At 47.0% G+C, this 24,238-nt stretch overlaps 1 protein-coding gene and 2 long non-coding RNA genes across 3 annotated transcripts in view; 2 read left to right on the top strand and 1 right to left on the bottom strand.

Moving 5' to 3' along the window:
- LOC308459301 overlaps positions 1–22,812 on the bottom strand; it is a 28,513-nt gene extending 5,701 nt beyond the window's left edge. Inside the window, exon 1 of the long non-coding RNA XR_013977964.1 lies at positions 22,330–22,812. This is a non-coding gene — a long non-coding RNA (uncharacterized lncRNA). The remainder of the gene's footprint in view (positions 1–22,329) is intronic.
- On the top strand, positions 3,764–4,606 carry LOC308486254 (uncharacterized protein; the record flags this gene model as incomplete). Its single annotated transcript, XM_081022859.1, has 2 exons — positions 3,764–4,093; positions 4,172–4,606. 2 exons carry the CDS (start codon positions 3,764–3,766, stop codon positions 4,382–4,384), a joined length of 543 nt encoding a protein of 180 aa, XP_080878985.1. The 3' UTR covers positions 4,385–4,606.
- Positions 15,961–22,599, top strand: LOC308459306. Its single transcript, XR_013977975.1, has 2 exons — positions 15,961–16,911; positions 21,870–22,599. It is a non-coding gene; the product is annotated as an uncharacterized lncRNA (long non-coding RNA).
- Positions 22,813–24,238: the final 1,426 nt, after the last annotated feature.

Here is a 24,238-nt window from a genome sequence, read left to right as displayed (position 1 = left end):
GATGGCAGCCGGGCAACGACTCCCTCTCCACGCGCGCCGTTGCAAAAACTTTGACCAAAATATCTTTGCAGTCGGCAACATAGCCCGCAGCACGTCGAGGTCGCCCAAAATTGCTGCACGTAGCGAAAAACAGTCCATGGAAACCAGGTCGTTCTCACCCAGCTGCACCACAATGGCTGCAGGAGGCCCCTCCGACACCATCTGCCTCCGAATCAGCGGCAGGAACTCTGACCAGCGCATTCCCCGTCTGGACAGCCAAGCCAAGTGGACATGTGGAGGAAGGCCGAGACCTGGTCCTAATCCGGATTGCCGGGCTCCGATGCCAGCCCAATGCACGATACTGTGCCCCACCAACCAGATGCGAACAGTCGCTAAACCTGAGGTAAAAGCAAAACAAACAACAAACCAGATGTAAACATACCAAATTGTCAACGGACGTAATCTCTGAACGCATTTGATTTCCAACGACCCAATTCCTTTATCCTGTCGGCCGACAGGCCCCAATGCGCTGCAGTCGTAGCCGCCCCAATTCTAAAGGAATGGGGGGCAAAACCATAAGCCGAATCGCCACAAGCGATGATCGCCTTCCGCATCACCATTGTGAACTGGTGTCTTGTCAGAGGCGGCCCATCCTCATGCCGCAGCATCGGACCCTCCCCTGGGGGGCGAACAGCCAGGTACCTTCTAACATCTCTTACGGGGCAGGGGCCAGCTTCCCCCGTAGCCGGGAGACGAATAAGGGCTCCCCTACCCTTCTGATCTGTTTTTGAATTCCTAATCGTGAGTCTCAGCTCCACCGGGGATAACTGTATGTCCTGGAGCAATAGGCCCCTAGAACGACCATCCCTGTGAACTTCCAACACCAGCTCGCCCACCCGTAAGGCCCCAAAGAAGGCAATGGAAAAGGCTGCCGAAAAAAGGCGAGCCTCATATGCGGACCAACAGACACTCCGCAATTTCTTACGCATCCTGCTAAGCAAGTCGAATGAAATCGGGCGCCGGGATGCGGGTCGGGAAGGACATAGCCTACTCCAACCTTCCAGGGCCCTACGCACTACAAACTTTGCACAAGGATCTTTGTCAAAATATGACTTAGAGAAAAACGCTATTGCCGCTGCCTGAATCCTAATTGTCTTGGCTGCACGCCCCAACTGAAAAAGGTGCGCCAAATATCTCAGCACCTGAGAAGTGGAGGGTGGAACCTTCCCTACCACACTGACTGACTGCTGGGTAAAGGCCAAAAAGTCAGCCCATGCTTTAGTGTATGACCGGAGGGTAGAGGGGGAAATAGATGCAGCTACTCCCTGGAAAACTAATTGCTGCCAAGGTTCCAGAGATGATCCGGGAAATATTCCGGACGTTCCCGAGCCTCTGGAACCAGAAGTCTGAACCGCTCCATCTGAAAACGGGACAGAGCATCAGCAATTTCGTTAGACACCCCCGGAATGAAACGTGCAGAAAACACTATATTATAACGTAAACAATGTAAAACAAAGGCCCTCAAAAGGGCCGACACCCTGGGGGAGCGTGAAGACAGCTTGGCCAGCACGTTCACCACCGCCTGGTTATCGGTCCAGAAGCAAACACGGCGGTCCCTGAACTCATCGAGCCACAAGTGCACTGCCACTGCAATGGGAAAAAACTCAAGAAAAGTTAGGTCCCGCGTTATGGCTTCCCCCTGCCAGGCGGGTGGCCAAGGCATGGCGCACCATCTGCCTTTCCAATACAGACCAAAGCCCAAGGAACCTGCAGCATCTGATTGCACTTGAAAATCATTATGCAAGTTCAACGTGCCTTGCCACAGGGATACCCCGTTGAATTCCTCCAAGAATTCAAGCCAAATGCAGAGATCCGCCTTCACCTCACTAGAGAGGCGGACCCGATGATGCGGGGCCCTCAACCCCGCCGTAAGTCGAGCAAGGCGTGAACAAAAGGGGCGCCCAGGCGCCACTACCCTGCAGGCAAAATTCAGGTGCCCTAATAGCGACTGGAGTTGCCTCAGGGACACCTTCTTCAAAGGGAGCAATTCCTCTATGACTTTCTTCAAAGCAACCAGCTTATCCTTTGGCAAGCTGGAAGTTTGAGAAACCGTATCTAAGAGGATACCCAAATAAGTCAGCTGGGTCGAAGGACCCTCCGTCTTTTCCGCAGCAAGCGGAACGCCCAATTCTTGCGTAAGGTCAGCGAAGGCATGCAGCAGCACCGCGCAGTTGCCGGTATCATGCGCCGAGGCCAATAAAAAATCATCCAAATAATGAGTGACTCCGCCCAATCCAGTTTTTTGTTTGAGGGCCCACTCCAAAAATGTGCTAAAAGATTCAAAAGCGGCACACGCTATTGAACAGCCCATAGGCATAGCTTTGTCAAAGTAATACTTGCCCTCAAACTGGAAACCTAGTAACCAAAAATCCTCAGGATGAATAGGCAATAAACGGAATGCCGATTCAATATCGCATTTTGCCAATAAGGCGGCAGGGCCGAACTTCCGAATCATCTTGATCGCATGATCAAGAGAAGCGTACTTCACAGAGCAAAGCTCCTGAGGAATAACGTCATTGACTGAGGTGCCCCTAGGGTGTGATAAATTGTGAATTAAGCGAAACTCGCCTGGGGCTTTCTTTGGCACGATGCCCAATGGGGATACGTGCAACTTACGAAATGGGGGAGCACTGAAAGGACCAGCCATACGATGCATAGCCACCTCCTTTGCAATCTTCTTCCGAGCGATTTCAGGCAGCTCGCAAACTGATTTTTGATTAGAAGGATTCCGTGCCACGGGAGGCATGGCTACCGGAATCCGAAAACCAGCGGAAAAACCATCAACCAGATAACGTGCAGCAACCCTATTGGGGTAAGACTGCAACCAAACTCGAAGGGTCGACAAACGAACAGGGGTATGAGCCAAGGAAGACAATACACTATTTTCCTGTTCCTGAGGTGGAAGGAAGGGGGGCTGACTTGGGGGGTTGCTGAGAACCCCCCCTTCCCCCCCGAAAGGGCCGCCTACCGCCAAAACAAGAGGAGGCAGGATGCGATCCATTGCATTTCTCACACGAGTGAGCGAATCTGCACGCTGGACGCTGGCAGGAGCCCTTATTGAAATCCCAGCATAACAGACGCCGGCCCGGCCTAAAAGGAGAAATCCTCGGCTTCTGCTGCTCCGGCGCCTTTTTATCAATGAGTGGGGCTACATAGGTGGTCCACACATCGAGATCCTTGCGATCCCAGCGGGCCGAAGGGATCCTGGCAGCGCGGCGCCTGAAATTCTCATCATATTTGATCGCAGCTTTTTCACCAGCTTTGGTGAATGCAGAGCGAACAATAGATAGATAAACTATCAAATGAAGAGATCTCCGAGGGTAAGCTGCCGTCACCACGCCAGCGAAGACCTGGAAACAATCGAGCCAATGTTCGAATGTCCGGTCCGCGGCAGAGGCCCCAGAGCGTTTCTTAGCAGAAGAACTCCCCTTCTCCTGTTCCTCCGAAGGTGGGAGCAATTTGAACATGTCTATGTAGCGGCCATTCAAAATCCTGGACCGCAACTTTGCCGACAAATGTGAGCCTGGTATGATGTCCCTGGCAGAATTGGTTGAGACTTTTATGTCGGGAACCAACACACCATCCCTATACTCCAGGGTAGCCCCGTATTTTGCCCGATGTGTGTTGGCCCTTCGTTCCCACGCCCACCGTGGAAGTCCCGAAACCGACTCGCCGAAACCCCAATAAAGTTCCATGGAGTTACCCTCATCATCGGAACTAGAAGATGATGTACCTGAATAAGAGGAAGAAGTGTCGTCCTTCCTCCGTTTGGCACGCTTCCGAGACGCTCTCCTGTGGCGACGCTTCCCTCCTGAGGACTTCCTGGCCGGGACAGGAAGACTGTCCTCGATGGACGACTCGGAATCAGGATTCAGCAGGGATGGAGCTGACACTGACTGCGGAGAGACAACAAGTGAGAGGCCAGAACCAGATGCCACCTCGGCGGGCGGCTGAGCAGACGTACGCCGACGGGCAGGAGCTACGGAGGGGCCCTTTTTTCTTGAGGCCCTTCTGGCGGGACCGCCAGACCCGCGTGACCGGCCCCGGACAGCAGGTAAGACAGGGGATTGGGCTAACTGGGGGTCCACAATCAAACCGCCTGACGATGACCCTTCTCTCCCATCTTCACTAGATGACGGCGAAACCGGAGACGACGCCGTTGCTGAGGGAGTCGGCCTCCCAGATACCGACGACTGGGTGGAGCAATGTTGAAGGAAGCCGTCCATTTCGGCCGCAAAACGAGATAAGGCTGCTGGGTCACCGGCCATACTTGCTACCAAGGATTGCACCCGCCCTGCAGGTTGACCCACCGGGGGTGAGCGGAACGCCTGGGATGGACCCTTAATAGGCCGTTTTGAAACGGTGGCCGGACCCGAACGAGCAGCAGCCTTCTTTGGCGCCATACCTGCTAGGCGGAAATAATATTATTATCAATAAACTCGACAAGCAACACGACCAATAAATCTAACAAGCTTCAAATGAGTGAACCACTGCTGGCCCATACACCAACAACGCCGAAGCACCACTGCTACCTGTCAGCCTTTTAAATCAAAACATTAGAAGTAAAATAAATCAGAATTATAAGAATTAAAGCAAAATTAACTCAATTAAAATAAATTAATAAATCAACCAACTTGTCTGTGTCGGGATAATTAAGAAACAAAGTGACGCCCTGAATTCAAACCAACGTTGGAATATGGAGCCACGCGTCCACTTATCTGTCTATCTATCTATCTATCTATCTATCTATCTATCTATCTATCTAATTGTCTATATATACTGACTAAATGTCAGCTTATTTTACGAAATGAGCCAAAGGGAAGTGAGCCTGCACTTCCCCTAGCCAGCCAGCAGAGGGCCTCTCAATTACCAGAGGCTCAGTGGCTGAGTCAGCTAAGCAGGGGGGGGGGGGAGGAGGCGCAATACCGCGCCTTGCCACTGGGGGAGCTAAGATGAATCAGGAGCAGTGCAGCCAACGGCCACAAGAGGGCCAACAATCAGCACGCAACGCAGGCAGGCACTCTCCCAGCCCCCTGCGTGCCAGGAAAATTAGAAAAATTAGAAAAAATAGGAAAAATAAGAAAAAATTAAGGCCTCACAACTGCGCAGCCAGCCACCCCGATGGGACAGGCACAGGCCGCGCCCAAGGACCCAGGGAGGGCCGCGCAGGCCCCGCGCGCAGAGCGAAAGGCGCGCGGCGACCAGGCCCCCGACCGGAAAAAAGACTCCCTAGAGCCTAGCCGGAGAAGGCGCCCGGCGCGCCCCAGGAACCGCGGCAACGGCCGCCCGCAGCGCCGGGGTCCAACGGCCGAGCCCGCCGCCCCCGGGAGGCCCAGGTAAGCGGCCTCGCGGCCCCGCGGGTCCCCGCCCGCGCGGACGACGGGCCTCGGCGACCGGCGTCGCCGCGCCGCGTCCCAGGGCCGGCCCCCCGGCCGGGACCCCGCGGGCAGGCGGGCGCGCCGGAGCGGAGTCGCCCCGGCTCCCCGAGCGGGGAGTCTCCTAATAGAGGGGGGGGAGGGGGTGCGAACGAGCAGGCCCGGCGACGCTCCGCGGCCGCGGAGCGTCGAAGAATTAAATAAGGGCGCTCGCGCGGCGCAGGCGGGAGGCGCCGCGAACCTCCCCCCGCCGCAGGCCACCGCCGGGGCCTGAGGGGCGGCGAGGCAAAGCCTCCCGGGGCTGGGGGGGGGGGTCCCCACCCACAGCCGATCTCCTGTCGCCCCCCAAGCAAACAAACAGAAAAGTAAAATTAAGTAGGGTATTCAAAGCACAGGAAGGTATAGGGAGGTAGGAAGAGAGAACAGGAGGAGTGAGGATGGACAAGCAGAAGGGGGCTAAGGGATCAGAAAGCGGATTCGAATTAGCAAGGCCTAAATACAACCGTCTCCAGACGCAGACTGCTCCTGAATCAGTGCAAAAGGCCAAGAGGACGCCCAGCGTTGGACGCCCTGTATTTAAGGCCTCTGACCCCACCTCCAAATTGGCAACATTCAAAACTCCCCAGTAACCCAAGTTAACCATTTAAATGCTTGGGTTCCTCACCAAATCTGCACAGTCACTGCAGGGTGGCATGTTCCCCCAACCGCAACACGTGCTCTCTTTTATGGAGAACACGCTTTCTAATAGTGCTCACACCATCCCTTTCCCCAGACCTTTTGTTCTCCTCATAATCCTATTCTTTTATTTCTCTCGTAAACTTATTTCACCTCACAGATGCCTCCCACTATGCAACCCCCCCCCCCTTAATAGTGATGCCTGCTACCATGATACTGAGCTGCAGTTTTTCCCATCGACTCAATTCTCTGAATTGTGTTCAAGAGCCTAGAAATGAAATTAGGAAACCTTTACCTTTCTGTTTAGCAGGTTGTGCGTGATAAATTAAATTATTTGTATATATTAGCAAGCTTATATATTTCAATGGATGACCTATGAAACTTCTAGTTACAGATAGGTAGCCGTGTTGGTCTGCCATAGTCAAAATAAAAAAAATCCTTCCAGTAGCACCTTTAAGACCAACTAAGTTAGTTCTTGGTATGAGCTTTCGTGTGCAAGCACACTTCTTCAGATACACTGAAACAGTGTATTTTGACTATGAAACTTCTGTAAGCAACTTGTGTGTGATGTTCTCAGGTAGGGCTGGTGTGGGGGGTTGAGACATGACTGTGTCAGTTATGCAGCTAAGTTCCCTGTGGGGAACTGAATCATACAGCTAAACCCTCCAGAAAGCAGGGTTGAAGTCACCGCTCATAAGCTGAATGATGTCATAATTAAGTTCCATGAATGACAGGTGGGTTGTCCCTCTTACCTGTCAGACCTGGTCCATGGGTCTGGCAACCAATACGGATCTGGCCTGTTAGGCCAAAAAAGTTCTCTACCCTGATCTACAGTATACCTCAACCAGACGATTCCTGTTTCTCCATCTGACTTTATGCAGCATCTACCTACAGTACTTACCCCAATACTTTTCACCACACTACCATTAATGCAGGAGCAATATTATAACTCTCCTATTGAATTACTAGGCCTTGCTTCAGGTTTCCTTTTTGTGTGATGTTCAGCTTTGTGGGGCCCATAGCAGCTGGATCAAGCAACCCAGCAATGCTTGCCAGGCAACTTCCATGTAGGACTTCAGATATGGAATTAAATTTTATATGTTCTCTCAGACTTTTTTTAATTTAAAAAGTTAAAGTTTTAAATTGCCTCCTTCATTTTATTTTTTTTGGTAGATCGCTACTGCCATTATTTAAGGGACACAGGTGGCGCTGTGGGTTAAACCACAGAGCCTAGGGCCTGCCGATCAGAAGGTTGGCGGTTTGAATCCCTGCGATGGGGTGAGCTCCCATTGCTCAGTCCCTGCTTCTGCCAACCTAGCAGTTCGAAAGCACGTCAAAGTGCAAGTAGATAAATTGGTATCGCTCCAGCGGGAAGGTAAATGGCGTTTCCGTGTGCTGCTCTGGTTCACCAGAAGTGGCTTAGTCACGCTGGCCACATGACCTGGAAGCTGTATGCCGGCTCCCTCGGCCAATAAAGCAAGATTAGCGCTGCAACCCCAAAGTTGTCCGCGACTGGCCCTAATGGTCAGGGGTCTCTTTACCTTTACTGCCATTATTTAAGCTGTCATATACTTGTATGGAACTTTTCTGTTTCTTAATTGTACATCTCATTAAATGCCTTTTTAGGAAGCCAAGTAATACATAATTTTAAGAATGTATAATGTAGCATGCAAGTGTGGAGTACTGCCTTAGGATACTAATTCAATTCCCTACTCAGCCATGAAGTCCACTGGATGACCTTGGGCCAGCCACCATCTCTCAGTCTAACCTACCTCACACGGATGGTGTTTGAGGGAAGAGAACCATGTGCACTGCCTTGAGTCCCAGGATATTCATGTAATAAAATGAATATATAATTGTGACATGGAACTACTATATCTTTATATCTGTCTTTCTATCTCTTCTCAGTTTTATGATTCCCACTTCCTGAAATGTCAAGAGGTAGGAAGCATGAGCAGTCTTGCTTCTCAGATTATTTTATTGGTACTCCCTTCACCCGCATCTGCAGTAGCCATTACAGACCCTCATCCATCCATCCATCCTGTCACCCAAACCCAACTTCAGAGAATGCTACGAATTACAAGCCAATTGAATTTGATATACTTTCCCCCAAAGAAATGTATTTAAAGTCTGAAATTGCCTTCAACTCACAGAATTTAAAAAATAACCTTGTTTTCCCAGCCTTCCGGTTCATTATGAAGTAGCAGGGGGCAGGCAGCTCAGTCAATCCTCAGGCCCGATGTGTCATCTTCACCTGGAACAGAATCAGTGTCCTAGCCTTCAGAGGCTCTGAGCTACAACAGTCATATGGAAAGCAACAACCCACCGGACACGGCAAACATATTTTGCTTGTGTCCATATTTCTCTTACCCTTGTTACATGAAATGTCTTTCTCGACTGTTGACCAATCACAAAGGGGGAGAAAGCCAGTTGTTTCCAAACGATGCTATTAAAAAACAAAATGACCCGTCTTGCACCAAATGGCACACTCCCCAAAGTGATAAGTAAGCTTGCATTTTCTTGAGCACTCTGTTTGCGCTAATAATTTACAAGAGCATGAAAATAGCTGCCCTGACAAAGTCTCTGGCTGGTCAAAATACAAACCTAGCCTAATGTCTGGGCTGTCACACTCCAGAATAATGTACATTTCTCCTCTAACAAATCAAACTGCTCTGTTCTCTCCCTTAGGCAACCTTTTCTTTATTACCGTCTACAGCTGTCTGCTGAGCCAACTTTTCAGTTTGGTACAATGACCCAGTGGTATTCTACTGTAAATTCCCAAAGCTTATTCACTCTGTCTTCTGAGCTGCGAGTGTTGGTGGGGAAAGGGGCTTTATTTTTATTGTGACAATAAATTCTCCTTGCGAGAGAACCAAGCCCTTTGCTAGTAGCACCGTAGGACAGAATGAGGGCCCAGAAACTGTGGAAAACAAAATGTTCACAATAGAAGCAACTGACTGGTAGGGAAGACAAGAGATTTGTTATTCTGATTGGACAATATTGGCAAGGGAGATCACGAGCACCTGCTCACAATACATTCTTGGAAATCCACGATAGTTGGTACAGAATGTGAGCCTCCCCCAGGAAGCAAAGTGGTAAATGCTAGATCAAAAGTGAGGGAAGTTTTCTAACCTGAGGGCCACATACGCTCTCAGGCAACCTTTCAGGGTCCACATTCCAGATGGATGTGAATCTTACACAGCAATCCTGGAAATTTGCTAAGGCTGAAAGAGAAAGTGATTGGCCGATTGGCTTAGCAGGAATTTGAACTTGGGTCTCTCCACACTGCCCAACGCTGTAGTCCAGGTAGCTAATTCAGGGTGCTCAAGATGTTATTGATCCCCAACGCATCTCAGCCTCAATCAGCATGGTCAATAGTTGCGGTGATTCTTCCAAGACAACAATGCCCATTTACACCACAAAGAACTCATAACCCACCTACTTTCAGCAGCCAGAAACAGCATAACCAGACACTGGAGAGACCTGTCAGGAGTAAGTATGGACCAATGATACCAAATAGTATGGGAAACAGCCCTACTAGAAAAATCAACCAATAAACTGATACTGACACGGGGACAAATAGAAGAAGACGCCTTCACCCTGGTATGGCTCCCCTTTATCACATACACAGCCCAACAAGACAATGACAATAATCCACCAACAGCATACAAATCATTATGGCTAACCTGATCCAAAACACCCACCCACCCCACTCACACACGAAAACAAAGATCACCACAGCCAATCACAAACAAACAACCACACCCTAGGCCAACCCCAACCTCTCTCACCACCAAAGGAACACAAGTGAACAGCACAAGCAACGCTGACACCAAACCCTACATACATTAAGCATAATAGAAACATTGCCACCTGACCCCACCCATCTTCCCTCCCTCCACCCCCTTTTTTTCTTTTCTTTTTTCTCCCCCTAGTGTCTCAACAAATGAAACGGATTTGTAAAAATGTTACATGGAAAAAATACGAGAGAAATTACACTTACTTCTGTAAAACAAGAAAATCTTTAATAAAAAACAAACAAACTAAAAATAATAATAGTTGGAGTGATGTGGTTCCAAAACATCTGGAGGGCACCATTTTGGCCACGCCTGCTCTAGCCACTTTACTACTTAGCCACTAAAACTGAATGACTCAAAACTTTTGTGGAATGGCCGAAAGTTGCACGGGATGAGATCAATTCCAGTTATCGCATTTGTGGATCACCGAGTCCATTCTTGTGTTCCACATGATTTAACAGGAAAGCAGATCATTCAGAAAGTTCAGCTTACGTGCTGGTTAGCCTGCTGCTCACAAGAGTAATATTACTTCTTCTTTTTTACAGGTCAATCAAACATCAGGCGGAGACTCTGAAGCTGCTTCTGGACTTAGGAACACCCCTTTACAACAACTGAAAATATACTTTATTGATATTCTGCTAGAAAAGCATTCTAATAATAGCGTTCTAGATGAATGCAAAGGTCTGGCTACTGAAGTGAAATAAATGTAGCATCTGTCGATGTGCTCATATTTGAATTATTTCATATCACCACGGAAAGCAGTGAGTTAAAACTGATGTATAAAGTCATGATGCTGAATATTTGATTTTTTAAAAAAATGTGGTAATGGTTGTAGTAACTAGTAGACCCCTGTGTATAGGGAGGTATATAAATTCTAATAATAATAATAGTAATAATTCTAATAATAATAATAGTAATAGTTTTTGGATCACTTTTGAGGAGGGGAAGCACATACCTTGAATAAATGCACACAGTGGGTGGTAATAGACTAGGGTTTCTCCTCATATGTCATACCCTGCTTTTTGAGGACTGAAAGGCGAGGTACAAATGCTTTTGTATGTAAAATGAATATAAAACAACATTTTCCATTCCTGTGAATTGGACATAAAACATGAGCTTTTAGAAGAGCATAGCCCTACAGATTTGGAGAACTGCATCTCATCTAATCCAACTTTCTTTGCTGTTACATGGAAGTATATGTAGGAAATGACCCACAAACCTTCCGTTCCAATACGTGGCATGTTCACAAATGCATTATGCTGAGGTTCAGAAGTGGAAAGTTTCTCATTTTTTATTTGCCAGTGCAAAATAGTTTTGCCAGCCAGTTAGCTGAATATTTTTATTAAAATACCCTGCTGAAACTTCCAGCTTCATATTTGGTCATTAGCTGAGTAACCTGCCAAGGTAATACCCTGTAGTTAATGACCTTATTTTATGTCCTTTAATATTCTTTGTTCCTACAGGGTTGTTTACGGCAATGAATAAAATTATATGATCCATGCATAAGATCAAGGAATAGAAAACAGAGCAGTGAAATTAATGTATATTTATCTATACCACAGCTGAAGAAATATGGATGGACGTTTTGATGGGTAACAAAATGAATTAAACCAAAATTAATCACATGGTAACTATGTCTGATATAATAAACAATTTTTTTCAGGAGGACCTCAGAGATACAGGCGCCACAGCCACACAGTCACTTGATGCTGGGCATTCCATTCACTTTGAGGATGTTGCCAAGGTTGGCCACATGAATTATTTGGAACAATTCCAGCCAAAGAGTCCTTGAAGTTCTACCACAGTTGCTCGAATGAGTGGCTCAATGGGAAAGCTGGCTTTATTTATTTCCATAATTTTTAAAGGCAGTTTTCACTTGCTCTTCATTAAAGTAAATACAAAATTGTAATAATAAAGCCATTTTAAAAGCAAATAAGAACAGTAAATATTAACCAAATCCCAAAACAGTTCAGCAAAGGTGAAAACAATCATTTTTGGTTTTCTTCTGCTTTCCAACTCAGGCATGTGGGTGTCCGCAGCAGAAATATCAGAGTGGAGGTGTGCATTCAACTTTATAGTCAACGGTTGTGCAATCTGTGTACCTGTGTACAAACATTTAGGTTGCACACTTGCAAATAATAAGCATATTGCATTCAATGGATGTACAGTCCATGCACCTATTTGCAAAACATGAGTGGTACAAATCAACAAGTGTACACTCTTTTATTCAAACATATGCACATGCATAGAATAAGTCTGCACTCATGTTCAGTGTAATGTGTGAATAAGCCTGAACCTCTTTTTGTACATATAATTCTATTATAGGTACGGTATACACATTCTAGATCTAGGATTCTAAGGTCCTAGCCTAGGATCCTTTCTTTTCATTTTATCAGGTATTAAACTTGTGTGTAAATATGGTCTGAAGCTCAACATCAAAAAAACAAAGATCATGGCCACTGGGCCCATCACCCCCTGGCAAATAGAAGGGGAAGAAATGGAGGCAGTGGGAGATTTTACTTTCTTGGGCTCCATGATCACTGCAGATGGTGACAGCAGTCATGAAATTAAAAGACGTCTGCTTCTTGGGAGAAAAGCGATGGCAAACCTAGACAGCATCTTAAAAAGCAGAGACATCACCTTGCCAACAAAGGTCCGTATAGTTAAAGCCATGGTTTTCCCAGTAGTGATGTATGGAAGTGACAGCTGGAACAAAAAGAAGGCTGATCGCCGAAGAATTGATGCTTTTGAATTATGGTGCTGGAGGAGACTCTTGAGAGTCCCATGGACTGCAAGAAGATCAAACCTATCCATTCTTAAGGAAATCAGCCCTGAGTGCTCACTGGAAGGACAGATCGTGATGCTGAGGCTCCAATACTTTGGCCACCTCATGAGAAGAGAAGACTCCCTGGAAAGGACTCTGATGTTGGGAAAGATGGAGGGCACAAAGGAGAAGGGGACAACAGAGGACGAGATTGTTGGACAGTGTTCTCGAAGCTACTAGCATGAGTTTGACCAAACTGCGGGAGACAGTGGAAGACAGGAGTGCCTGGTGTGCTCTGGTCCATGGGGTCACGAAGAGTCAGACACGACTAAACGACTAAACAACAACAACAAACTTGTGTGTGACCCATGGAAGACAACCCCGATCTTGTAGGCCAATTCTCTGAGATTACTATATTCAATGTGGAACCTGAATCTTGAGTTTTTGTTAACAAACAGTTTGAAAGACCTTGGTCTCTGATAATTTTTTTCATCATCTCTAGAATATTGCATTCTCTTAAATCACAATTATCAACATGCCTACACAGAAGTCAGACCCAGTGAGTTCATTGAGGCTTACTCCCACGTTAATGGTTAGCCTTAGAATGCAAGCCAGAGCTTTTCAAGATTGGAAGGTATATGTAGAAAGCAAAGTCCTCAGTTCTCCTAAAAGTCAATTGGCTAGTGTCTGCCAATAGATACACAGCCAAAGGCACTATAGGTTCAAAAAAACAGAATTAGCTCACTGGCATTAAAAAAAATCAGACATTGAAAGTGACAACATTATCCTTAGTTTTATATTAGTTCCTCTTCTGCTGTGCATAACAGCCAACCCATTTTTATTTAAGCTTTTAGTGATGTCAAAGAACCCCCAAATGCAAATCCTGGTTTATACTTACAATGAATAATATCCTCATCTGTTGCTTACGTAAGCTTCACATAAGCACAGATTTCTCATTAAAGGGAGGTACCCTTGGAGGATGCTACTACAGCTGATAGCAATAACTTAAGAGGAAATGGAAGGTTTTCTACAGATAAATCTATGACCATAGGTGGGAGGAATCCTTTTTTGATCCCAATGAGTTACAAATAAGGAAATAGACCAGAAACCACAAGATATTCTGAATTAATTGGAAGCCAGTAAGCTTCTTTATTCATTCAGCTTCTACAGAAAACCCATTCTAGAATATTCTGTTTATCCCATGAAATGAAAACTTACCTCTATGGAAAATAAATGTGAAGTTTTAATACTTATATTTATGACTTTTGCCCAACTTGACCAGTTACAAGGGTGTTCGTTAAAATCTATTATTATTATTATTATTATTATTATTATTATTATTATTATTATTATTATTATTATTATATACCACCCTATACCCACAGGTCTCAGGGTGGTTCACTTATTAAATGAATGGCAGGTGCCTGAACCCTTGAAAAAGGCAGGTGTTGTGAGATCTGCATGGAAAATAACCCCCCCTTACATTACATAACATTTATACACCTCTTGATTTAAGAAAAACCCTCAAACCGGTTTACAAAAGATAAAACAGGAAAATTAAGCAAAACTCAGAACCATCTTTTAAAACATACATAAGTTAAAATATTAAAACACAATAAAATTACCTCATGGTCATTTTCTAAGCTGAAAAATCACAGGATGGCACTCTCAAATATTTCATTTTCAGATGGGAGTGAGTTATGGCACACTATCTTTCAGCTTTGTTGGAAGCAGTTGATTTTCTGGACCTATTTCAATCTGACTCGGCCCAAATGGACTTTAGGCTCCATTTAGTGTACAGTGCTCGACAGAGAGATTTACGAAACCTGATCATCAGGTTTTGTGAAGCCCCTTGCAAAGGGAAACATCACTCTGAGTGTTAGTACAGCTGTGTGACTTTCTTTGCAGAATTAGTAATCATAATGTACCAAGGTGATTTCAAGATTAGAACACTGCCATGTGCTATACAGTGGTACCTTGGGTTACATATGCTTCAGGTTACAGACTCTGCTAACCCAGAAATAGTGCTTCAGGTTAAGAACTTTGCTTCAGGATGAGGACAGAAATCGTGCTCTGGCGGTGCGGCGGCAGCGGGAGGCCCCATTAGCTAAAGTGGTACTTCAGGTTAAGAACAGTTTCGGGTTAAGAATGGACCTCTGGAACGAATTAAGTACTTAAACTGAGGTACCACTGTATATGTATGGGGCTATGGAAATTACAAAATTCTGCAAAATGCAGAATAGTGGGAATGCAGTAGCTAGATCTCTTCTACTGAGAAAACGTCAGCCGCTATCCTCATCAATCAGCCAGAAGTCTCTCTAAGAGAGGAGTAGGAAACATTTGGCTCTCTAGATGTTTTTAGGCTCCAACTCCCATTGGCCCATCCAAAATGGTCAATAGTTAAAGATGAGGGGAGTTGTACTCTCTACGAATGCCTGGAGGGCCACAGATTCCCATCCCTCCTTGGCATTTTCACTCATCAGTGAGCCAGGATTAGCTGAAACTTGCTGTTAAATGTTCACTTTGCCATTGCCAGGCTGGGTGCCTCATACTGTGCAGAGCAACCCTCAGAACTACCTGTTCTTGATTTGCTTTAAGTACCAGAAGTGCCATGTAGATGGAATCAATTTACACCCTGATGTCTCAGCATTGATGAGCTACAGAGCCAATTTAGGTTCTATTTAAATGCATGAATAAGATGAAAGCTTTTGAAATTAAGTGGTTTAGTTGTTTGTAAAGTAACACAGGATTTCATTTTTTTAAATTTTTTTTAAAAAGAAAAATATATGAGTATATTATCTTGGAATGCTTCCTCTTCCTCATATATTTGAACCAGGGCTATACAGTTGAAGTTTCTCTTATGTATGTGTGACTACCTGGAATACAATTGCTATTTTAAAATAATTTTGAGCAACTTCCCCTGTATGTACTTTAGAATCATGTTTTCATCTTGATACAATGAGATGAAACCAGCCAGCCATGCCCCTCAGCCCATGCTTTAAAAACAGTAATCTTGCAAGCTTTAATTCCTCAACCATTAATCCTGTTTCCTGTTTTCTTGTTAGTCTGTTTCCTCAAACCCCCATTCATCCTCCTCATCTAGAGTAGCTCAAATGTATTCAGTTTCGCAACCTATTTTTGTGTGTATGAATGTGTATGATGTCTCCAAGCCCTCAGCAAGGCATCTGTAATGTTGTGTAATGACAGGATTAAGAAAGGAAAAAATACCAAACTCATAGCTTTAGACTAACAATTTACTGGGCATTCATTACTGCCAAACTCAATGTGAGCCTATAAATTTGCATGCATTTTATTTTTTTTACTGATGTGACCCAATTAGAGAGAGAATTGAATTTCATTAAAACGTATATATACACTGCCTTTCATTCCAATAAAGAGCTTCTTTCCTCTGTGCCTTTCATGTCTTACCGAGGGTCTTCTTTCAAGGAAAGCTGCAGGCTGATGCATTGTGTATTTAGACTCAGATCTTTACCTTTCATTTCTGTCAATTCATCCCCCCCCTTCCCATTTTCTAGCGAGCCAGATGTGTCACTTTCAAGTATGAAGGATAATCCCTCTCGCTTCCACAGACATTATTGTTAGGTTCTTTGAAGTGTGATCAGCAAGAACATGCATGGATGAGTGTGTGTTCCTGCACTCACTCCAAAGCTCTGTAACTTCCACAATGCCCACCTTCTCTCTTATCTTCAATATGAGAGCATACAATGTGTATTGGGTCTTCTGCATTGTTCATAAATCTCCAGGGCATAGTCTCCTTTTTTTCTTTCTCTTTCTTTTTTTAAAGGCCTTTTTGTGTGACATTTACCTTGTGAAAGAGAAAGAATCATCTGGGGATTGCACTTCCAGATAGCTATAATTCTGTCCTAAGGGGGCATTTTAGCTAGTCCTGGTTACTGCCAGTCCATTTTGGATGTGTGTGTGTAATGTACAACCAATCAGTAGTGCTGGGCATTTGTGCCAAGGTGGGTGAGCTGGCATCACTGATGCCTGCAGACTGCCAAGATTGAGCCCACGGATAGCGTTGGATTGTTCTGGATCACATTAGGCATGACTGAAGGGCAATCTGTCCAGAAGCCCATCAGAATTCTGGCCCACAGTGCATTGGCTCCTAAATTTGAGCCTGAGGGATATTTGGCAGGGATTTAGCCAGCATCATTCATTGGCCAAGGAAGGGAAATATATTGGAACAGCCAGACCAGCGATGAAACCTCTTTGACAATAGGCCGAACCAGGTCATTAGGTGTTATGTACTGAGTTGAATAGGATCCAAACTGTAGCAGTCTGATTGGTCCTAGAACAATAGGATCCAAAAGGCAGCAGTCTGATTGGTCCTAGAACAATAGGATTCAGAATGCAGCAGTCTGATTGGTCCTAGAACAATGCAGCAGTATGATTGGTTGGCAGGAACCACCCAATCCTGCTCCAGATAGAAGTGAATCCACAACCTGATTGGCTTACAGTAGAATTCCAGAATTAGCCAATCATGTGCAGCCCATTGTGTAAATAATGTATATAAAGCAGATACTGTGAGGGGACATTCATTCATTCCTCCTCACCACTATGAGCTGAATAAAGAGCATGAAATCACTTTGCGACTCTGAGTATATTTCACTGGCGACGAAGGTGGGATCCCGCTGAGCTGACTGCCACACACAGCACCGCAGCACCGCCAACTGCCGCACCGCTGCCTCGCACCGTGTATCCAGGCTTCAGCTCCGGGGCACAAGGAACTCAGAATGGCAGCCAACAGCAGCTTCTCGCCATTCAACCCAGCATCTGGAGACTGGGAAGCGTACGCCTCCCGTTTCACCTTCCTCCTAGAAGCCAAAGGGGTCACCGACGAAGAAGACGCCAAGAAGAGGGCGATATTCTTCAGCGTCTGCGGAGAGGAGACGTTTGAAATCGCCCGGGCTCTCCTTGCGCCTGAAGACGTCGCTACTGTTCCATACAAAACAATAATGGAACAGCTGAAGGGGCACTTTTCGCCGCAGCCCTCAGTGGTGGCTCGTCGAAATGCCTTCTACGCAAAGCGGCAAGCCCCTGGGGAAACCATAACTGGGTTTGTGACCTCTCTCCGCCAAGCCGCCCGGTTCTGCAACTTCTCAGAGCTGGAGAACATGCTTCGTGACCGCCTCGTCGGTGGCCTGAAGGATGAGAAGCTGCAACGGCGCCTCTACGCTAAGAAGGACCTAACGTTCCAGGTCGCTCTGGAGGAGGCCCTGGCAACAGAAGCTGCCGAGAGGTCGACCCAAGAGGCACGGCCGTGCCTGCCATCCCAACCGAGGGTCCACCATGAAGACCTCACCGACGACTCAGGATCCGACAGGGAGGAGGTGCACCGAGTACAGCAGCGCACTCAAGCAGCGCACAGACCACAGCTGCCTCGACGAGAAGGAGGGAACTGCGCAAGCTGCGGGGAGAGTCACGAGAGGAGGACCTGCCGTTTCCGCAACGCAGAGTGCAGGCAGTGCAGAAAATCGGGACACATCGCCCGGGTGTGTCGGGCTCGGCCCACCCGACACCAGGCATCAGATGACCAATCCAAGAGCCCCAGGTCCCGGGGCCCAACGCACCAAGGCAACTCGACGGAGCTCACGGACTTCCAGGTATACCAGTTGCCCCACCCCAACGTAGAGAAAATTTATGTAGAGGTACAGATAGAGGGGGCCCCATGCCGCATGGAGCTTGACACGGGTTCAACTCTATCCATAATCTCGGCAAGGACCTTAAGGAAACTGTGTCCCACTGGGGGTCCCAAACTCAGGCCGGCCCCATTCACCCTCCGGGACTTCCAGAAACGTAAGGTCCCCACAATGGGGGTGGGGACCTTCAGGGTGCAATACCGAGGGCGGACGCGGCAACTGGACTTGCTTGTGGTCAAGGGCCCCTACATTAGCTTACTGGGATTGGCATGGTTTGGACCACTGGGGCTAGCTGTCACCGGGGTGAACCACACTAGCTTACAAGTGGACGTGGACGCCATATGCAAGGAATTTCCAGGGGTTTTCGATGGGAAATTGGGACAGTATACGGGCCCCCCCATTGCGCTACAGCTTGACCCCGCAGTACGACCGGTCAGGCTCAAGGCCCGCCGGGTCCCGTTCGCCTTGAAACCCCGTATAGACGAGGAATTGGACCGACTCGTAGAGCAAGGAGTGCTGGAGCCGGTGCCTAATGCTCCCTGGGAAACCCCAATCGTCACACCCGTCAAGCCTAATGGTTCGGTCCGCATCTGCGCAGACTACAAATGTACCATAAACAAGGCCCTCACGGCCCACGCATACCCAGTGCCAGTGGTCAGCCATGTCCTTGCCACCCTGGCTGGGTCGAAAATTTTTGGCAAGCTGGACTTGGCCCAAGCATATCAACAGCTGCCAGTAGATGAGGCCACAGCAGAGGCACAGACGATTGTGACGCACAGAGGAGCGTTCAGGGTAAAGCGGCTGCAATTCGGTGTCAGCGTGGCACCAGGCATATTCCAGAATATAATGGACTCTCTCCTTAAAGGGATTCCTGGCGTCACCCCCTTCTTCGATGATGTGTTGATTGCCGGCCCCACACCAGAGGAGTTTGAGGACCGCCTCCGCACCGTTCTGCACCGTTTCCAGACGGCGGGTCTCAAGGTGAAGCGGGAAAAATGTCTACTAGGAGTGCCTCAGGTGGACTTTCTGGGATTTATGGTGGACGCAGAAGGGGTCCACCCGACTGGGGACAAGGTACGGGCCATTTGTGATGCCCCAGCGCCCAAGAGCAAGACTGAACTTCAGGCCTTCTTGGGACTATTGAACTTTTACCATTCCTTCCTTCCCCACAAGGCGGCGGTAGCGGAGCCCCTACACAGACTCCTGGACAAGCGGGCCCCTTGGGTGTGGGGCCAGCGCCAGGAGGCCGCATTCCAGGCAGTCAAGGACTTGCTTGTCTCAAACTCGGTCTTGGCACACTTCGACGAGAGGCTGCCGGTGGTGCTAGCATGCGACGCCTCACCCTATGGCATTGGAGCTGTCCTGGGGCACCAACTCCCGGATGGAAGAGAGGTACCGGTGGCGTACTTTTCCCAGACACTCAACACAACCGAGCGGAACTACTCGCAAATCGACAAGGAGGGTCTGGCAATCGTAAAGGGAGTAAAAAAATTCCATGATTTCTTGTACGGGCGGCCCTTCACCGTGGTGACTGACCACAAGCCGTTGCTTGGCTTGTTTGCCCCCGAAAAGCAGACCCCCCAAGTGCTGTCTCCTCGCGTCCTCAGGTGGTCAATTTTCCTTGCCAGCTACCAGTATGCACTGATTCACCGACCTGGGAAGGCGATGGGCCATGCGGACGCCCTCAGCAGGCTACCACTACCGGAAACAGGCCCTGACCCAGCACCTGCACAAGAGGTTATGAGCCTGGAGCTGCTTCCCGACTGCCCCATTCAGGCACAAGAAGTTGCACACCATTCCAAGAAAGATAGGGTCATCTCCCGGGTCCTAGACTGGGTGTGGAGGGGATGGCCCAGCAGCAGCCCCGGGCCAGAATTCGCCGGCTACACAACCCGCAAACATGAACTGTCGGCCCACAAGGGGTGCCTGTTATGGGGAAGCAGAGTCGTTGTTCCCCAGCCCCTCTGCAAAAGGGTCCTCACAGCCCTACACGAGACACATCCAGGGGTAGTAAGAATGAAGGCCCTTGCCAGGAGTTATGTGTGGTGGCCGGGGATCGATGGAGAGATAGAGGCCTGGGTCAAACACTGCCAGGCCTGCCAAGAATCCCGCCCAGATCCCCCAAGGGCCCCAGTCCAGTCCTGGGAGTCCGCCCGAGCACCATGGTCACGCCTGCATGTGGATTTCGCTGGCCCCTTTCAGGGGAAAACATTCTTCATAGTGGTGGACTCCTACACCAAATGGCTGGAAGTCGCACTGGTACCGTCCACTTCCACGTCCGCAGCCATCCGGGTACTACGCAGGCTGTTTGCAACCCACGGGCTCCCTGACACTCTCGTCTCAGACAACGGGACTGCATTTACGTCAGGAGAATTCCAAACCTTCACAGCGCAGAACGCCATCCGCCACATCCGTTCGGCGCCGTTCCACCCTGCCACCAATGGCCAAGCAGAACGCATGGTGCGGACCACCAAGGACACCCTTCGCCGCATGACGCAAGGGGACTGGGAGTACCGCCTTGCCACATTCCTTCTAGCACAGCACAGCACCCCCAGCTCAACGACTGGCCGGAGCCCCGCTGAACTACTAATGGGTCGGCGCCTTGCAATCAGATTGGACCGCCTTCACCCCGATAGAGCTCAGGATGAGGTAGTGGTGGGGGAAGGCAGGAACCCCCGGACCTTCGAGGCCCAGGACCCAGTGTACGCAAAGAATTTTGGGGCAGGCCCAGCATGGGTACCCGCCACAATCACCAGGGTCACTGGCCCCGTGTCGTACGAGGTGCTAACGGATGGGGGGGCAATGCTGGCGCCGCCACTGCGACCAGATACGGCGACGATTCCCGGGAGAAAACCAGGAGGAGGACAGGTCAGAGGAGTCCCAAGGGAACAGCGGGGCAGTGAGGCCCATAGAGCAGGAGGGGCCAGCAGGAGAGGCAGAATCAGTAAATACAGAGAGGACCCGTGAGGCCGAAAGGACACCGGAACCAGAACCACGACTGAGCGAGCCGGTTGCACCAGACCAAACAGCCGCATCACAGCCAGCATCCTTGGAACACGAGCCAGAACCCGGAGCCCGGACCAGGGAACATCCCAGGCCACAACGCACACGTAGGCCGCCGGCATACCTTGAGGACTATGAATGCGACCTCCCGGGCAGGACTGGAACTTAGAGGGGAGGGGTGTTATGTACTGAGTTGAATAGGATCCAAACTGTAGCAGTCTGATTGGTCCTAGAACAATAGGATCCAAAAGGCAGCAGTCTGATTGGTCCTAGAACAATAGGATTCAGAATGCAGCAGTCTGATTGGTCCTAGAACAATGCAGCAGTATGATTGGTTGGCAGGAACCACCCAATCCTGCTCCAGATAGAAGTGAATCCACAACCTGATTGGCTTACAGTAGAATTCCAGAATTAGCCAATCATGTGCAGCCCATTGTGTAAATAATGTATATAAAGCAGATACTGTGAGGGGACATTCATTCATTCCTCCTCACCACTATGAGCTGAATAAAGAGCATGAAATCACTTTGCGACTCTGAGTATATTTCATTAGGTAAAGCCTAGCTTCTGGGACAGGCCTGCTTCCTTGTCTAAATAACAAGGCAATGTGGTTTCTTGTTCATTGACTGTGCCTCACTTCCCCAAATATGGCCCTGTTGATGGCAGAAGCCAGGTCTTGCAACGCCTCTCCCTTTTCATTGAGTTTGTTCATTGTTGCAGTCTGGCATTTCATCAACACACCTAGTGAGTTTTGGTGTCTGTTTGAGAATTATTAATTTGGAACTTGTATGACATAAGCATGACCTAAAGAGATCATAATGGGATGGAACACAAATGGAAGGACATCCTATCTGTAGAATGCTGAAAGAGGGACCATTTAGAAGAAGGTTGTGTAATAAAAACACTCAGTTAAGCGAGCATGTGGCGTTTGCCTGTTTGTTTGAAAATGTCTGTACAGGGGGAGAGAAGGGGTTAATATGTAGACCAATAAGAAAGCCGGAGGCGGAGCCTACCTGTTTATAAAAGGGCTTAGCCCGAGGTTTGGGAGGTGGGTAGTTGGTTGGTTTTAGTGGATTGGTTGGTTGGGAAAGGCAGTTGGAAAAGCAGTTGGCAGACAATTGGGATTAGAGAGACAGTGCAGTTGGTTCTTGTGTGAGGGGAGGTAGAAGAGTTAGAGACAGGATAAAATAAGACTAAGAAGGTAAAGAGTAACAACGTTTTGAATGCAGTTAAAGTTTATTTGTGTCTGCAATAAACTACACTCTTCTTTGTTAAATTAAGAACCTGACTGAGACTAAGTGATTTTACTAGGGAGGACCTGGTTGGTGGCAGCGGATTAGTGGTGTACGGGTCAATAGTCTGTGAGACGATCGGGGGCTCCGTACAAACGCCACAGAAACCAAATGCCTCTTCTTGTTTTTTGCCTCAGACTTGCCTCATGTTGTTGTATTTAGTTTCTCTCATTATCTTATTTTGTTACAGTTTTCTTTACTATAAGGGGGAAGTGGGGCAGATTGATGCAGAAAAATTCAATCTCATATTTTATGTACCAAAATGAGTCAAATAATAAAAAAATTTGCTTTATGCATGGCATAACTAATCAATATTATAATAGCAATCAAAAGAACCGTTGAAGTTAGAAGATAATGAGAATATAATGACTTGAGTAAAAAATGGGTTTGTATCATTCTGCCCCACCTACGGGGCACTTTGATACAGTGGATGGGGCACTTCGATACAAAGTGTAAATTGTATGAGAATGGTAATTATTTACAAAAATTTAGTTACAAAAAACAATTTTTATTGCGAGAGATCATAATCAGCTTTACAATTTGTTACTTAAAATCTAAATTATGTATCAACACTAATAGTGTTTCACACACATATCATAGACTTTATGGCAGGTTTTCTAAACAAAACATCAAAACTTATATTAATCTTTCCTCAAACACCTATCCATTAAAAAAAAAACTTTGGAAAAACTTTAAAAAGTATAAGAACTCACATTTGGTAGTCAAAAAATAGTAATTTAAACAAAATGCTTATATAAAAAAAAATAATTAATGTTTAGCTTCTATTGCACATTATATCCACTGAAGTCAAAATAAAAAGTATAAAGAGATGATGTTCAAGATGTGCCCTTTGAAAAACTTGGTTTTGGCAACTGCAAAACAACATCCTTGAAATCAACACTTGCCTTATCTTCTACAATGGGGAAGACAAACATACAAGATCCTATTTTTTTCCTGAGATATGACACTTGATAATCAGTCAAATTATATTTAGAAATGACTTTGGCCACGTAGTAAACAAGTTTTTTTTCTTTTCAAATTTCATGAGTAGGAAATCAGTTTAGAGATGCAAACTGGTATATTGGGGCACTATTGTACATTAGCGGGGCACTTTTATACATATCAGTGTGTATCAAAGTGCTCCAATGGACATTTTCAGAAAACTAACAATTATTAATAAAACCACTGAAATTCTTTAAAAATCACATGTAATCCCGATTACTAAATGGGATGACTTACCTTTGGTATTTTTAAATCTTAACTAAATGACGTAAAATAGCATTGGAATACTTTTACATTTCACATAATTTTTTAGTTGGCCAAGCTAAAAACACACCTACTGTTGTCAAACGCCAACAGCAAACTGGTGGTCGGCGCGGTCGCAGCTGTCATACTCATACATGTATAGACACATTTTAGTGATGTCACAACACGAATAATGTTTCTCGATATTGAAATATTCTTGGTGTATCAATGTGCCACTTGCATCAATGTGCCCCGCCTCCCCCTAAAGCTTAGTTTACATTTACGTGAGCCACTTATTCTTCTCAAAGAAAAACTAACTCTGCTGAAGTCTAAGTGCTGTCTTATGTAGGATGGCCTTGGGGGTGACAGCAGAAAGGGAGCTAAT

The sequence above is a fragment of the Podarcis pityusensis genome (assembly GCF_964106645.2).
Source record: "Podarcis pityusensis genome assembly, chromosome: 1".
Lineage (NCBI taxonomy): Eukaryota > Metazoa > Chordata > Lepidosauria > Squamata > Lacertidae > Podarcis > Podarcis pityusensis.
This window is presented reverse-complemented; position numbering and strand designations above follow the sequence as displayed.